We start from the raw sequence: 14,997 nt of genomic DNA on the forward strand, positions 1-14,997 counted from the left end.
TTCTTCTTCTTCTTTCTTTCCCTCATTGGAATGTGCCATCAGAATTTGTGCTGAAGGCATTGCTCACTAATGATTTTTTGAGCTAAATTAATGTCAGATCAATGAGGAAACAGAAAATAGGTCGTCCCCACCCCTTTGTTTGTTTGTTTCCTTCAGTCCTGAGTAAAAGTCCCTGCTGCTTACAGGAAACACATTCCAAAAGGTTTCCTGCAAGGGAAACACATGAATACATTGACTGCATGTGCATTATTTCATTTATTTATCAGTCAAGTTCAAAGACCAAACATGACCGGAGAGGCAAAGCTGCCAAATCGACATCATCTCTGAAAACACTCCTTTAAATTCTGAAGAATCTTGTATTTACTGCAGTCAGTAAATAAAACCAGTTGTGAGTTTAACTTCCTTCTGACATCACAGTTTCACTTTGCAAACAGATGTTCTTATAACTGGGTCATCTAGATTTCCTTTTGGCTTTACAGGAAAAACAGCTGGTCCTGAAACTCTTGATACCCAGAAGAAATTTCCCCTGTGTTTGATGATCACGAGACTTTTCCTGTAGTGCTGGTGATTAAACGGCTGACACGTAAACATTGACACGTTTATTGCTATCGTCAGGCTGAAAATATTTGTTTGTCCAATAAAAAAGCTGGATGGGTCATGAAAAGGTGTGCTGAGAGTCTCTGAGGTCATTAGTGTCCTTCATGACGCATTCAAGTGCGCTTCTTAAACCAGGAAATCTATACTCAAATGGCCACAAAGGTTATTTAAGACTGAAAGTTTCTGTTTTTTTCCACTCGTTTCTTTCACTCATTTTTAATCATTAGAGGCCAAAACCATAACAATAACCCCTTTAAGTGTACACAGCTTTAATTTTATTCTATCAAAAACAAATTACTAAGAGTCAAAATCACACGCAGCATGAAAGTTTTTGTTTGCTTGTCCCACTGGCTGGTGAACACAAAGTCAGTTTCAGCTGTGCTAATTGATAAAAGACAGTATACTAAAATGAACAGCACGTGCACGCAAGACACGTGAGACAACAAGCATTTAACGGAGTCACCCTTTAAAATGACATCGATTAAATATGCGAGCATTAGCTGTATGCTAATGTTACTGCTGTGTTGATTTTATCTCGTTATGCAATAAGTTCAGTTGGTGATGAGTTAGATCCTGTTTTGTGTTGAGTTTTTTGTGTTCTCGTTTCTAAATAAAGCACTTTATGATGAAGTGGTCAAATGCGTCTTTTTTTTATTCTTAAGTGTTCCTGTGCTGCACACAAATGAAATGCTGTTCACGTTGTTGTAACGCAGTTTGTGTGATGAGATGAGATCTGTTAAAAAGGAGCGTCGCAGCCGCAGTGAGCTGAACCCCGATGCAGAGTCACAAAGGGCAGACAGGAAGTCCAAAATAATATTCGTTTATTTAAACCAAAGAGCTCTAAACAGGCACACACTTCTATGGCAAAGGATCAACAAAAAACTACAAAAAGCTGTAGCAAAACCCTGGCTTAAAACATGGAGACAAAACAACAACCTGACAAAGAACGACGGGGAAGACGAGGACTAAATAGACAACATAACGAGAGACAGGTGAAACACATTAAGGGAGGAGAAAGCAATCAGGATAAACCAAAGCAAAGCTACATGAAACAGACACATAAGGGAAGTGACGCTTTCAAAATAAAACAGGACATGACAAAAACCTGGAACATAACACATGGAAACACATGACAAGACGATGACACATGGCACATGGACTACAAACAAAAGACAAAGCAAAACTTAAACACAAGACGTGACAAGAACAATAATTACATTCCGTATTTGACAAATATTTATTGACATATATTTATATGACATATATTTGACAAAACTTGATTAAATATGACGAGCATTAACTGCATACGACACTTTTAATCCAATTCACAAAAATGAGACAAGACTGTACAGGTGAAATATATTTATTTATTTATTTTTATCACAAACGCATTTATAATTCAGAGACTACTATTATATTTTAATTATACGTGCTGTGGCCTGAGCACACACACCCACTGTGGGTGTGTAGCCACCTGCACCCAGCCTACGGGTGCTCCACCTGTGCTCCCGTGGCAGACTTTGTTCTTTGGTATTTTCAGATACTCACAGATAATGTGTGTCATGAGGTGTGACCTGAAAGCTGTCTAATTTTAACCAGAATCACCCACTCGTGCAGGTCACACAGAGTTAGACCGAGTGTGTGTCGAGCCCTCAGAGGCCTTAAACGCAGAGGAACCACCAACTTGACTCCACAGCATCAGGACTTGCTTCACCGCACTTTACCAGCCACACAGTATGACGTGATGTGTTCCTGATCTGATTCTCTCTTTTTTTTTTTGTCAAATACAGAAACATAATTATTCATCTAATATCACATTGTAGTTTACACTACAATAAGGTGAACAGCATTTCATTTGTTAAAAATAAGCACCATCCTATCTTAAAGAGTTAATAGTACCCTATTATCCCACCAGAACTTTGCGTTCCCAAAACGCAGAGATACTTGTGGTTCTTAGAGTCCTCAAAAGTAGATCGGGAACCAGAGCCTTTAGTATCAAGCTCCTCTACTATGGAACCATCTTCCGGTTTCGGTCCGGGAGGTGGACACCCTCTCTATATTTAAGAGTAGACTAAAAACTTTCCTCTTTGATAAAGCTTATAGTTAGGGCTGGCCTAGGCCGGCCCCTAGTTATGCTGCTATAGGCTTAGACTGCCGGGGGCCCTCCCATGACGCACTGAGCTCTTTCTTCCTCTCCCTCTCCTTCTGCACACATTCATGTCCCATTAATGCATATTACTAACTCAACTTCTTTCCTGGAGTCCTGTGCTTTCTCGTCTCTCAGGTTCTCGTGGATCTGCTGCGGTCCTGCTCGAAACTTACACTACATCACTACTGTTTAGTCCTAATCTATTTAATTCTGTTACTATTCTGTACAGCTACTACCATTATTACTGTTACTAATACTGCTATCATAATCACCGTAGTACCTCCTGTATACTTCATTATCGTTTTCTACAGTTCCAGTATTTCTAGTATTATTACTGCTGCTATGCATCTCTGCTTGTCTGCTCCTTCTCTCACGGCCCACCCCCCTCTCCCTCTCTCTCCTCCCTGTCTGTGTCTCTCTCTCTCTCTCTCAACCCAACCGTCAAGGCAGATGGCCGCCCATCTTGAGCCGGGGTCTGCTTCGAGGTTTCTGCCTTCTAAAAGGCAGTTTTTCCTCGCCACTGTGCCAAGTGCTTGCTCAAGGGAATGTTGGGCTCTATCTATTTACAATTTAATGAAAGAGTTTGGTCTGGACCTGCTCAAATTGGAAAGTGTCATGAGATAACTTTTGTTGTGAATTGGCGCTATATAAATAAACTGAATTGAATTGAATTAAAGTGCTTTATTAAGAAACGAGAACACAATACAACACAACACAAAACAGGATCATCACTAACTGAACTATTGCATAAAGAGATATAAATAACACAGCAGCATGTAAAAGAATAGTTCATGCACTTCATCTCACACAGTGTAGCTCATGTCTTTCACTTAGATTCCCTTATTTAAAACACCTTAATTAATTTCTGTTAGATTTCACATTGTTTTTATGCAGTTTCTAAACTTCACTGACATCACTTGTTTCCATAAATAAATAAATCACACTGAACTAAATGTAAACATGTAAGCATCAATAATCCACACAATAAAGGCGTTTATGGCAACCTCTTAAATCTCATGTTGAATATTTCAAAGTGCTTAAAAGTGATGCTGGTGCACAGAGTCCGCGTTCACACCATAGTCCCTCCATCATGCCGCCTGTAGTACAAGTGTGAGTAAAACTCGTCCTCACTGTCTTCGGGTTCAGACTCGTCCGGGAAGCTGGACATGGAGGTGGAGTCGGCTTCAGAAACAGAGTCAGTCTGGGGACAAGATTACAGGAATGTCAATGCACACAAAGGCCACGGCACCTGGAACACTGCCGGCAGGTGACTGAACTCGTAATTACAGTAATTAATTACAGTAATCATGGGAAAGTATTTGCAGGGCACTTCAATCATCATCTCGTGCAGTCTTAATATTCAAAGTGACTTCAGTCCTACTCAAGATGTTCTGCGTGGAGAATTTTGCTTAAACTGCGGTGCGATTATGAGCATCAACACGCAGGAAGTTTCCCGTTAAAAGTGACGGCTTCACTGCTTTTCAATGTATTGAATTTTGTAGGAAAAACTAAAGTACAACAATCTGCAAAGAAGGCAGGAGGTCTTTATCGTGACGGTTGTACAGCGTAGACTTTATTCCATAGCTGACCTCTCTCCAGCAATATGCATTTTTCATAATTTAGAAGAATTCATTGAAGTGCTTCTGCCTTATTTGCAAGCCTTGTTTTAAGACATTTTGAGTACACAAAAGCTCGAAAAATGTTTTCATGTTATTTAGTACAAATTGTTATTTTCAGTAGTTTTGGTACGCTGCTGCAAGTTGTTCTAATAGTAACTGTAGACTAGTAGTAGCTGCAGGTGTAATAAAAGCAGCAACAACAGTAGTAGAAACAGCAGGTGTAGTTGTAACAAGAGTCAGAGTAAATACCGTCGTGGCTGACTGTTGGGGTCTCTCTGGTTCGGGTCTGTTCTCTTTGGGCTCCGTTTCCAGAAAGGCCACGTAATGTGCCAGGGTGTAGACTCTGGATGAACACAGAACAAGAAAATTAGATTTTATATTTAAGAAAAGGGTAACAGATATTTGAGTATCTTTAAAATCAAATTTTTGTTGGAAGAGAAAAGTAGTTTGATGGAAGTGGTCACCTGTGGTAAAACATGGCAAAGAACTGGATTATACCGACAGAGCGAATCCCAGAATGAACATGAAGCCAATGGGATCGATAGTTATGACTTCTCCGGTCGACTGAAGGTTGAGGTCGACCTTGGGGACGTGATGGGGAAGGAGGCCCGAAGATCTGGAGGGTGAATGTCGCCACCAGCCACATGCCGTTCAAGATGAAGAAGGCGAAGTTTATCTGCGTGCAGTGAGAGGGATTGGTGAGATTCACTGCGCTGTGGTTTTCTTGTCAGATATCGATCAGTTCACAGCACCCACCTTGTTTCTCAGCTGTCGCAGGTCACTGGCAATCTTTTTCTGTTTCTCTTTGTTGTCGGGCAGAGGTTGCAGGTACTTCTCTATAAGTTCTTTCCAGAAGTCCCCCTCCGCCTGAACAGAAACACAGGTTAACTATCCTTTAAATGTGTTTCCTGTTTGTAATAATCATAAAATGAGGGCTGTCGGTATTTGCTCATGTTTTACAGAGGAAAGTGTGAAAACCTATCTACTGCAAATGCTTCAGTGTCATGTAATGGAAACTGAACATGGCGAGTATTGTTTTGTTGAACTGGAGCAGTAAGAATGTGATTCACACAGAGAGAATCATGCTTATCTGATTAAAACAGAAATACACACCTGGTCAAGTGAGTCCTCCTGCAGCTGCATGTCAGTGGACGCATTCTTTAATTGTGTCACCCAACCTGGAGGAAGGAGCAACACAGGCTCGACTTGCCTGAAACACAATCAGAAAAATTATAAGATTGGAATAATGACACATTAAGTTTCCATAGATTTTTCCATCTTAATAATTTACCTCTGTTGCTCCTCCTGGATCCTTGCATCCTCAACAATAGTGTTTTGGGGCTGGAGTTCAGGCTGCTGTGGGATCAGGTTCTCCTGGCGGACACTGAGCTGTTCCTCTGTAGATCCCTGGCTCGATTTTTTACAACATTTCCACCAAGAGCAGAGTTGGTGGAAGGAGCTTTTGGCTGCAAGGGTAAAGATCAGCTTCAGTGTTGCACTTTGAGTGGCATGACATGAACTCTTTTAAGCCTCAACCTGGTACCTACCTTTCTGGGCCTTTGTCTGCGGGGTGGTGGCTGCTGGTGTGGCAGCTCCAGCGGCAGGTTTCGACTCTCGGGTGCCCCAGGACACGTTGTTCATGTTGGTCATGGAGTAAATGGTGAGTAGCAGATAGGCACTGGGGATGCAGAGGATGTAGAGAAAGCCATGGAAAACTAGCTGAATTTCCTGAGGATGCATTATGGCAGTGATGATGTAAATGATGGCCATGGCGACGACAAAGATGCTGCTGGGTGTCAGGATCGTTCGGTCCTTCACCATTGAGCCTGAAGTGAGATTAAAAAAAAAGTTAGGATTAAAGTAGCTTTAAACAGATCTTCTGACAAGATTTTTTGACAAGTCCAAATAAAGCTTATAAAGCACATGCAACTGTATAAACTTTAAATATAAAACTCACCGATGATAGCGATCGTCACCACCAGCATGAGAAATGCATATATGACACTCAAGATCGCTGCGATTGTGATCTGAGTGTCCGACTTGAGCTTGAAGCAAAGTCCCAGATAGATGGCTGGAGGTATCACAGCCAAGACCAGAGCACCACTGGGATTCATGTCTGTGAGGAAGGTGAAACTACCTGGAGGCCACAGTAGAGGAGACACATTTACAGGACTGAACGTTTCACATATTGAGCATAATGTCAAGAGAAACTGAAGACACTAACCTGCGAGCAAAAGGCAGATGGTTGCGGGGGCCAGGATGGCTGAAGTGAGGGAAAACAGCTGGTAGAACATGAAGAGTTTGGACATGGATGGGTTCCTCTTGGAAATTATGTTGCTGGAGCCCAGCAGATCCACCACGTTGGCCATTGTGGATGGTCCCCATCGCCGACGCTGAAGGTGGGAAATAATCTTTATTATGACTCAAGTGAACATGGCTCAGTGCCAACTTCAAAGCAATGAGATCCACATTTATAGATGATTCTGATATGCACATTCTGAATATAGGAAGCAAATATATCAGATTTGCAAATCTTTGTTGGTATTTCATGGCCTTCATAATATTAGCGGAAAGATTCTGAGCAGCTGCAGCACTCACCTGATTGTAGAGTTCTTTGAACTCCTCAGGTGCGTTAGTGTAAGCATCAGACGCCGCGTTGTACTCCACTCTCCATCCCTGCTTCAGCAGCAGAGTACACAGCCAGCGGTCCTCGCCTGCAGGGAACATGAGATGTTTTTGCACATGAGAGAAGAAGGAAGAGAACGCTATCACCGAGACCGAGTGCGAAACAAGAAGTCTGTCTGTTACCTTGGTCGTACTGAATGTAGTGGCTCGCCTCCATGGACTTGGTGGAGTATCTCTTCATCACGTTGTCATCCATCAGCGCCTCTGCCCTGAACAGACTGAAGCAGCCGGGACTGCAGAGCACACTGCCGAACACGTGCTCTGCCGTCTTCTGGAGCCAGTGACTGACGGCGTACTCAAACTTCTGGAACCACACAGCAGGACCTGCGGGGGGGGACACAGGGATACTGTGAACCTAAACACAAATATCTGTACCATGCTAACTCTTTCATCATCTCTGAGCCATTTCTGAGTGGGCAGATGTTTAATGTTGCCAACCTGATCCAGTGGGGTGAATCCTGCCACATGCTGCCCCGACACGTGGGTACATTTTCAGACGATCGATGAGCAGCATCACAGCGGCTGGCTGGAAGTCTGTGTCTCCGTCTAGAGCCAGTAGGTAGGTGTTTTGCTTCTCCCTCTGGAGGCACAGTTACAGTTTGTTGCGGTGACATTTTCATTTATCAATTCTGAGGAAGTGTGTCCAAGCTCATCAAGAGCATCTTGTGTTTCTCTTATCTCACCTTGGCCTCTTCTTGCAGCTCCTTCTCGCTGTCTCCCTTCTGCCGGCGTATGTAATATTTGGTCATGAGTTTCCAGCCCAGAAGATAGTAAAGGTACATGATCTGGAAAATTAAAAATGAATGAGTAACAAAACTCATATTTCTCCAGGATTCAAGCACTATCTATATCATATCTACCATATCTACCTTCTGGGGTCCAAAAGTCATTGTTTTCATACCTGAGACCATCTCTTTTTGTGGCGGATGAAGTCTTTGTTCTTGAAGTGAACAACAATATTGTTCCCATGAGGCATGGTGACCACAAGACGACCTCCGTATGGCGTCTTTAAGATCTTCTGATCAGGGATCTGCTGCGTTTTTTTGAAGAACTTATCATCGATGCTTGTGAAAATGCTGATGACAAAGAATGAGAGAACACTTTGATAGTAATTTTGCCAAATGCTACTGTCAGGTCAGAAATTGGCTTCATGGTAATCTGTTACGGTAACTATAAACATGATTCTTACCCATAAACTTCAGCGAGGATTTCCACAAGGTTTGTTGCGTATTCGTTGAGGTGATACACGTCACTCCCCTCAACGGGTACGAATGCGTCATCAAAGTAGATATGGGCTTCAAAGGTGAAATCGTTTGACTTTGTATTTGTCTTTGGTCTGTACTTGTCCAGTCTGCAGTTTTTAAAAAACATGTAGAGGGACCATGAGAAAATTTTCTACTCCAGAGTACATATTTGGGTTGTTAATAATACACTACTAATACCGTCTGGACTGTTAATAAAAGTTAGACAGTTTATGAAATTAACTGACTGAATGGTCAGAGGGAAATTCCCTTCACACTCTGTTCTCGTAACTATTTCCTTTATATTTTCCTCAACTGCATTGCATGTTTAGAACTTCCTGTGATCGAGAAGAATAATTCACATGAGGAAACCAACAGAGCATCAGAGAAATTGCAAGATAATATACAATTTGCCTGCAAAAAAAGAAAAAGTCTGTAACTCACCTGAATATTGAGATGATGATGTTCATCATCTCATCGTAGGTCTCATGCCACATTGTCGCACACAGATACACCATTGCCGTATCAATTGTCCTGGACCTTGACATGACAAGATTTTGCAACTTTGAGAAACATTCCTAAAAGCGCTTTGAATCAACAACCTTGCTTTAGGTGATGTGTGACACACACACACACACACTTACTTCTTCCCCTTCCCTGTGGTCTGGATATCAAATCGGGTGTTGAGGAGCAGCGACTGCTCGATGAAGGTTCCTTCATACAGCCTCCGAATGAACAGGTCTTGGGTTCTCTGGATGCGATGCACATTGAGGTACCACAGATGGAGGGTGGCCAACACGAGACCGAGGTACCAGGCCACTGCTGAACCTGAAGGAAGGTTGACAACATGACAATCCCAACTGTAGATACTGCATAGTACCTTAATCTCTACTGTGTGAAGATTTTTGGGATTTTTTTTATCAGAAAACGATTCAATTTTGTGATGTTATTTTTTTTCTTTAAAGACTCATGCCTGAGCTCTGGGGCTTACATGCATTCAGAACAGGGTGTGGTGGCCCCAAACCACTCTCGTCCTACTTTGTTTCTCACACCAAATTTTACAACAGCTTACAACTTTTTCTACGTACCTGTCAGTATGCCAATGTCGGTTATCTTGGACATGTCCAGGAAACACAGAGTGTGTGTAACATCCAACACCAGATGTGGGAACACACTGCCGTTCAAGTTTTGGTCTCTTCCATCCACCACCACATTGCAGTAGCCTGTGAAGTTGATGCTTGCTGTCCCGTTCAGACTTATTCTGTAGTCCTGATAGTAAACGATGACAGGGACGATGAAGAGAACCACAACAGCCAGAGAGGCCAGGTACAAAGGCAGGATGAAGCATCGCCGCACGACGTGCATCTTGCAGGCTACCACTGCAAACCAGTGGCAGAGGGCAGAGGAGACCAGCTGGACCCCAATGATGATGACTATAATTCTTGTCTGACGACTCGGGATGGCGGTCACTACGTCCCAGTCCAGTTCGGTCAGAGGGACGAAGGCTCCGAGCACACAGGCGGTCACTGCGATCCTGAGCAGACTGGACAAGATGTGCAATATGTTTTGGCACTGTTTGATGTCTTTGCACAGGTTCTTGAGGAAGACAGAATTGCTGTTCTTGCTGATCAGTCTGAAGTAGCTCTCCCACCAGTTGAAAGACACCAAGAAGGACCCACCAACTGCCAGACCCACCCAAATTAACATTTTGGTATCAGTGGGATCCTTCATGATGTATAGGAAGAGGAACAGCACGTAACCGATCAAAATGAGGATGAAGGCGGTGATGGATGGCACCAGGAAGCGGTTCCTTTCTTTGGCAGTGCACTGAGCGACCACCTGCAGGAGCGCAGAGAGGATGGCCACAGCGTTCAGTATCGTTATGTTGGTCACAATGTCCAAGTGTGGCATTGCCACGATCGTGAGGATCGCTGCACCCAGAGACACCATGAGCTCAAAGAAGAGAACCTGAGGAAGAGGCACGGCAAAGAAAGAGTCAAGACGCCTGCCAGTTTTTGGCATCAGTCAAAGACGACATAAAGTTAATAATGTTGACTTTTGTCTTACCAGCGCAGCAGTTGTTTTGCTTGGTATTTTTGATGTTTTGTAACACGCCTTCCATATGCTTTTGAGAAGTAGGAGAACACTTGAAGTGATGAGAGCGCATCCGATACACAGCAGAGCGACGGGTTTCTGGTCATCCGGGAGGGACTTTGTGCCCTCGTTGGACAAGGTGATGAGGAGGAGGAAGGAAGCCTGGAGTTTAAAAAAGAGAAAGAATTATCATTTGATCAGTTAGCTGACATGAGTGCAGCGTTGGACCAGCACTGTTCCCGAGACAGCAACTGTCTCTAACTTAATGTTACTCCTTCTGAGTGGGGTTACCGTATCAGAATTACATTTATACTCTAGCAAAGATAACATGAGTGGAGCAAAATATACTTTGATGTGATAATAATTTATCTAGAATGGGCCAACAGAGTAGAGTGTGGAGACTTTATGCAATGACATGACAAGCTCAAGGTTCACTTCTCCAGAGTCTGGCTGTATTCAAGGAGTTATTGTCATGTAAGTTAAAAAAAAGAAAAAGTATAAAAATAACAAACCTTGCTACATAGCGCCAATCCAAACACCATCACACCGATGACACACAGAGTCAGGATCTTTAATAGTTTGATCATCTTCCATGGCGTCTGTTCATCTTCAATGGTGGGGACCTCTCGAACGCTGTCCCACGGCCTCCTGAAGACAAACACCAAAAGGACAAAGTGTGAAGAAGGAAGACTAAAAAAACTACGTAGAAATCTGATGAGGTAGGACGCAGACACACAATAAATATACCGTAACAAATAAATCATAATAATGTATTCTGAAACATCATATATATTGGTTAACTCATAAAAATGTTAATTTCCACACCAGTAATCATAAAATATTAAATAACACAGTTCTAATATTGTGTTTTTATAGAAGACACTGAAATAATAATTTGTATGTAATAATAATTTTTTTAAATAAATTGTAGGTTTATAATTGTTACATTTATCATTAGATCTGCCCATGACTGCATTACAGCATGTTTGAAATGATTTATTATTATCTTATCTTAAATTAATTAATAAATTACCATGTCTTTATATGCGGCTTATAAAAAATAAATATGAAAACCTGAGGAGCTAAACAATTATTTTCTGCTTTATGAGTGCATAACTAATTCAAATTGTATACTTCACATAAAATTTCCCTCGGGATCAAAAAAGTTTCTATCTGTCTATCTATCTACAGAAAAACTGCACAATTACAAAATAAAAAGGCTTACTAATATTTGACATTTTCACTTCAATTACAATTACATGTATTTTTAGCTGTAAATTTCTATCACTGGAAAGTAAAAAATATATTTAATATTAACGTGTCTACACTTACTTTGGCATCTCTCTCTCTTCCTCCATGGTGATCGTCGCAAATGGAGCCTTCAGGTGGAACATCTGTCTTTAAAAGGTAGACGCCGGCATGAGTCATCACGATGGCTTGTTGCTGTGACCTCATCAAAGCAGCAGGTGAGTTAGAACAGGTAGCAATCAAATCAGGCGATCAGAAAACACAGCTCAGGTAACATTCCACGCATACAGTGATTTATTGTTGTTGGACAACCACCCAAGATGCAACATTAGGTGCGTACGTGTGTGTGTGTGTGTCGTGGTGGCGACTACAGGTCTGACCGAGGTGGGGACAACATCCCCACCAATGCAGAGCCAGGAAGGAGACGTGAGGCACGTGTAGCAGAGTCCGTGGCCTGAGTGATGGGTTCAGGTGTGCTGGTGCTAATTATGCAAATAGGACTGAACTGCACTGTCCTAATAACGAACCTGAGAGTCTCCGTGCAGCAGTAATCGTTCTGTAAAAAATAAACCTGGCTGAGAACAGTAAATGTAACCTCCCTTACAGGCTGCAGTGCTCATTACTCTCCCTCATATGAAAGAATCATTTCACAGCTGTGGGTCTTAAAATACAAACTTGTTTTGATGGAGTTCAAAGCTCAGGGAGAGCTGAAATGGTTCTGAAGAGCTCGACTTTGCCTCGCGGTGAACAGTTACACGACAATACACTGTAATATCTCTTGCTGAGGAGTGGAAACTGGGTCTGATACGACTGAGGAAAAACAAACGGCGCTCAGAAAGGATTCATCCTCTCGGGAGCTTGAAAGACACCTCAGAGGAGAACTGGCCCCGGCAGCTGCTGTAATTTTAACTGCGTTGGATGAAAATGTGTGTTAGTTTGCGTTGTCACTTTCTGTTTTTCTGAAAATTTTCACCAAATGTCGATGGAAACTTGACAAGCTGTGAGAAACTGAATTCACACCAAGTACACCTTAAAAAACTCAGAAAAACAAACACAAAAACTTCTGTTGCTGATTCGTCCTGGTGGAGAGACAATCGGGTCTGACAGAAGCTGATAGGATCACAGCCCACAGAATCCAGGTGTCAGAGGATTATAACTCAGTCATTCATCAGAGCTGTTGTTTACCGTTCAAGCTGTTTGAATGTTTACTTTCAGCACTGACATCTTTGAATGTTTGTGACAACAGAATGAGAAATTGATTAAATAAATTATCCCCTCTGAAGCTTCCTGTCTTTTTAAAATAGATGTGTTTCTGTAAACAGTTCAGATAAGATCAGCTGAAACTGCAGCATTTGTTTCCCTTTTTAAAACTCTTCTCAGGAACATGACACATCACATCGTTATCAGTAACTTACAAAGTTAAGCACAAAGTTCCTTCGTACTCTCCTGCCTCTGAAAGGCCTGTTGAATAACTTTCCAGTTATTGATTTGGACACATGATAATAAGATTGCGTCTTTTCGCAGGCTTGTCAGAGGTCTTTTACCATTCAGTGCATTTCTATTTTCAAACACAAATACACTTTATGTCCTCTGTGCTGTGCATTGTGGTATGTTGTGCAACTTGTTTTGTGGTTTGTGATATTCTTTAAAAGCTCTTTAATGTGTTCTACCGTTTTGTCACACAAACATGTGAAAGTAAAACAAAACTGCAAAAGTCTTACCAATTAGTAGGTCAATCCTGAAAACATAATTTAAATTGATGGCAAGCAGCTGAGTCCTAAGGACAACTGATGCTGATCTGACAGGTTTTTTTTGTGTGAAACCTTTTTTACTTCAGGAGTGTTTCGCCGAGAGCAGGACTCTCTGCAGGAACCCACCTGTGCACACCAGGCCAACCAGAGTCCGCCGCTCTGCACCGGGAAGTTTTTACTGACAAAAGGCCACAGGAATGAAGGGAGCATCGCCTCAACCACCAGTTCCAGCTCTGTTCATGTGGTCATGGTTTTCTACAGAAACGCACTTTTGTTTTGAATGTGATTCAGCGTCTACAAGCCCTGTGGGAATATATAACTCCTGCTGTCTGTCAAAAGTTATTGACAGACGACACAAATGGCTTGTTGTCACAGGTGTAATCCTCCTCCATGTCATTCATGTCAGACTTTCTCTTAGCCTGCAGCGAGGTCTCATAAAGACAAACTCCTCAGAGATCATTTAGCAAAGGCCTGAATGAAACGCTTCAGTTATTTGCTTTTAGATTGAAATAGCAACAACAAGAACAGACAACATAAACAACAGCAAAACAAAAAGGAAAAGCTTTTTGCTAAATATTTTAAATATCAGTCTTGTTGAGTTCTCAGACTTGATAATGAAAGCAAACCTAAATGGAGAACAGGATTAAACTTGAAATCAAAGAGAAGACGCTTTTGGTTTGGATCCTGTGTGGGACTTTTTGTCTTGTTCAGGGTATTCTGGTCAATGAGAAAAACTCTGATTCTCAGGAGGGAAAAGTTTTTCGGATTTCCTTGTGCTTTCTGTGTCGATGCCACACGTTTAATTAACGAACAGAAATCAATCAGTGACAGTAAAAAGAGCCTAAAAGTATAACGATGGCATGATGATGCATAAAGCTTTAGTCACACCCATGCAGAGATTGTTATCGACTTCCAGTGAAGCGTGTGAGTGTGACTGGCCTGATTCTCAGGAAGGAAACATCTTGACGATTTTTGAAGTCGGTGGTGGTTTGTTGTGATTTATTGCTTGTCATTCCTTCTTCTTCCTGTTCAACACACCCAACTTAATTAACATTGTACAACACCAGCTGGCTTGCAGATTGACAGCTGAGCTCACGTGTTAACATTTGTTTTATCAAGGAAGTGAAGTGACATCACAGACTGATGGCCTACTGATCCACTTTTGAAACAACATACTTTTTAATCTTCGGGTTTGGGTGAAGCTATCGACTATTTTCAAGTCATAAGGCTCAAGTCCCATGTGTGGTGTAACATCATTGGTGTTAAGTTTTTCTTTTTGTTGTTGTTGTCAAGTCTAAGTCTTCTGTGTCTGTCTTCTAAAAAGTTTGATATTTTGGGTTTCATTGCAGAATCAATAACAACATGGTTTGGCAGCTTTACAGAGAAACAGGTGGAACAAAATGGTTTGGCAACACCTGGCATCACGTTTAAATCTCAGCAATCTGCTTTGATCAATCGATAAATGTGCCTCTGTGGACGTGCATGTTGGTGGTTGTCTCCTGAAGACGACAAGCAAGAGACAAACAAACAATCTAAGTGGAGGACAAAAGTTCCGTACTTAGCAAAATAAAAACCCAGAACCTTTCTGGTTCCGTGGAAGAACACAATGAGGA

At 41.9% G+C, this 14,997-nt stretch overlaps 1 protein-coding gene across 1 annotated transcript; it reads right to left on the reverse strand.

The window, feature by feature from the left end:
- Nucleotides 1-3,415: 3,415 nt before the first annotated feature.
- On the reverse strand, nt 3,416-12,003 carry LOC124075058 (chitin synthase chs-2-like). The gene is given in 23 exon segments (XM_046418435.1): nt 3,416-3,947; nt 4,615-4,708; nt 4,830-4,863; nt 4,866-4,972; nt 4,974-5,041; nt 5,122-5,232; nt 5,479-5,575; nt 5,657-5,831; nt 5,913-6,191; nt 6,323-6,502; nt 6,590-6,758; nt 6,964-7,079; nt 7,174-7,374; nt 7,489-7,630; nt 7,734-7,835; nt 7,952-8,126; nt 8,240-8,401; nt 8,736-8,831; nt 8,936-9,119; nt 9,380-10,259; nt 10,359-10,547; nt 10,898-11,033; nt 11,718-12,003. Coding segments are annotated over 23 exon segments (3,891 nt in total). The 5' UTR covers nt 11,780-12,003; the 3' UTR covers nt 3,416-3,815.
- Nucleotides 12,004-14,997: the final 2,994 nt, after the last annotated feature.

Source organism: Scatophagus argus, chromosome 17 (genome assembly GCF_020382885.2).
Source record: "Scatophagus argus isolate fScaArg1 chromosome 17, fScaArg1.pri, whole genome shotgun sequence".
NCBI classification, from domain to species: Eukaryota; Metazoa; Chordata; class Actinopteri; family Scatophagidae; genus Scatophagus; species Scatophagus argus.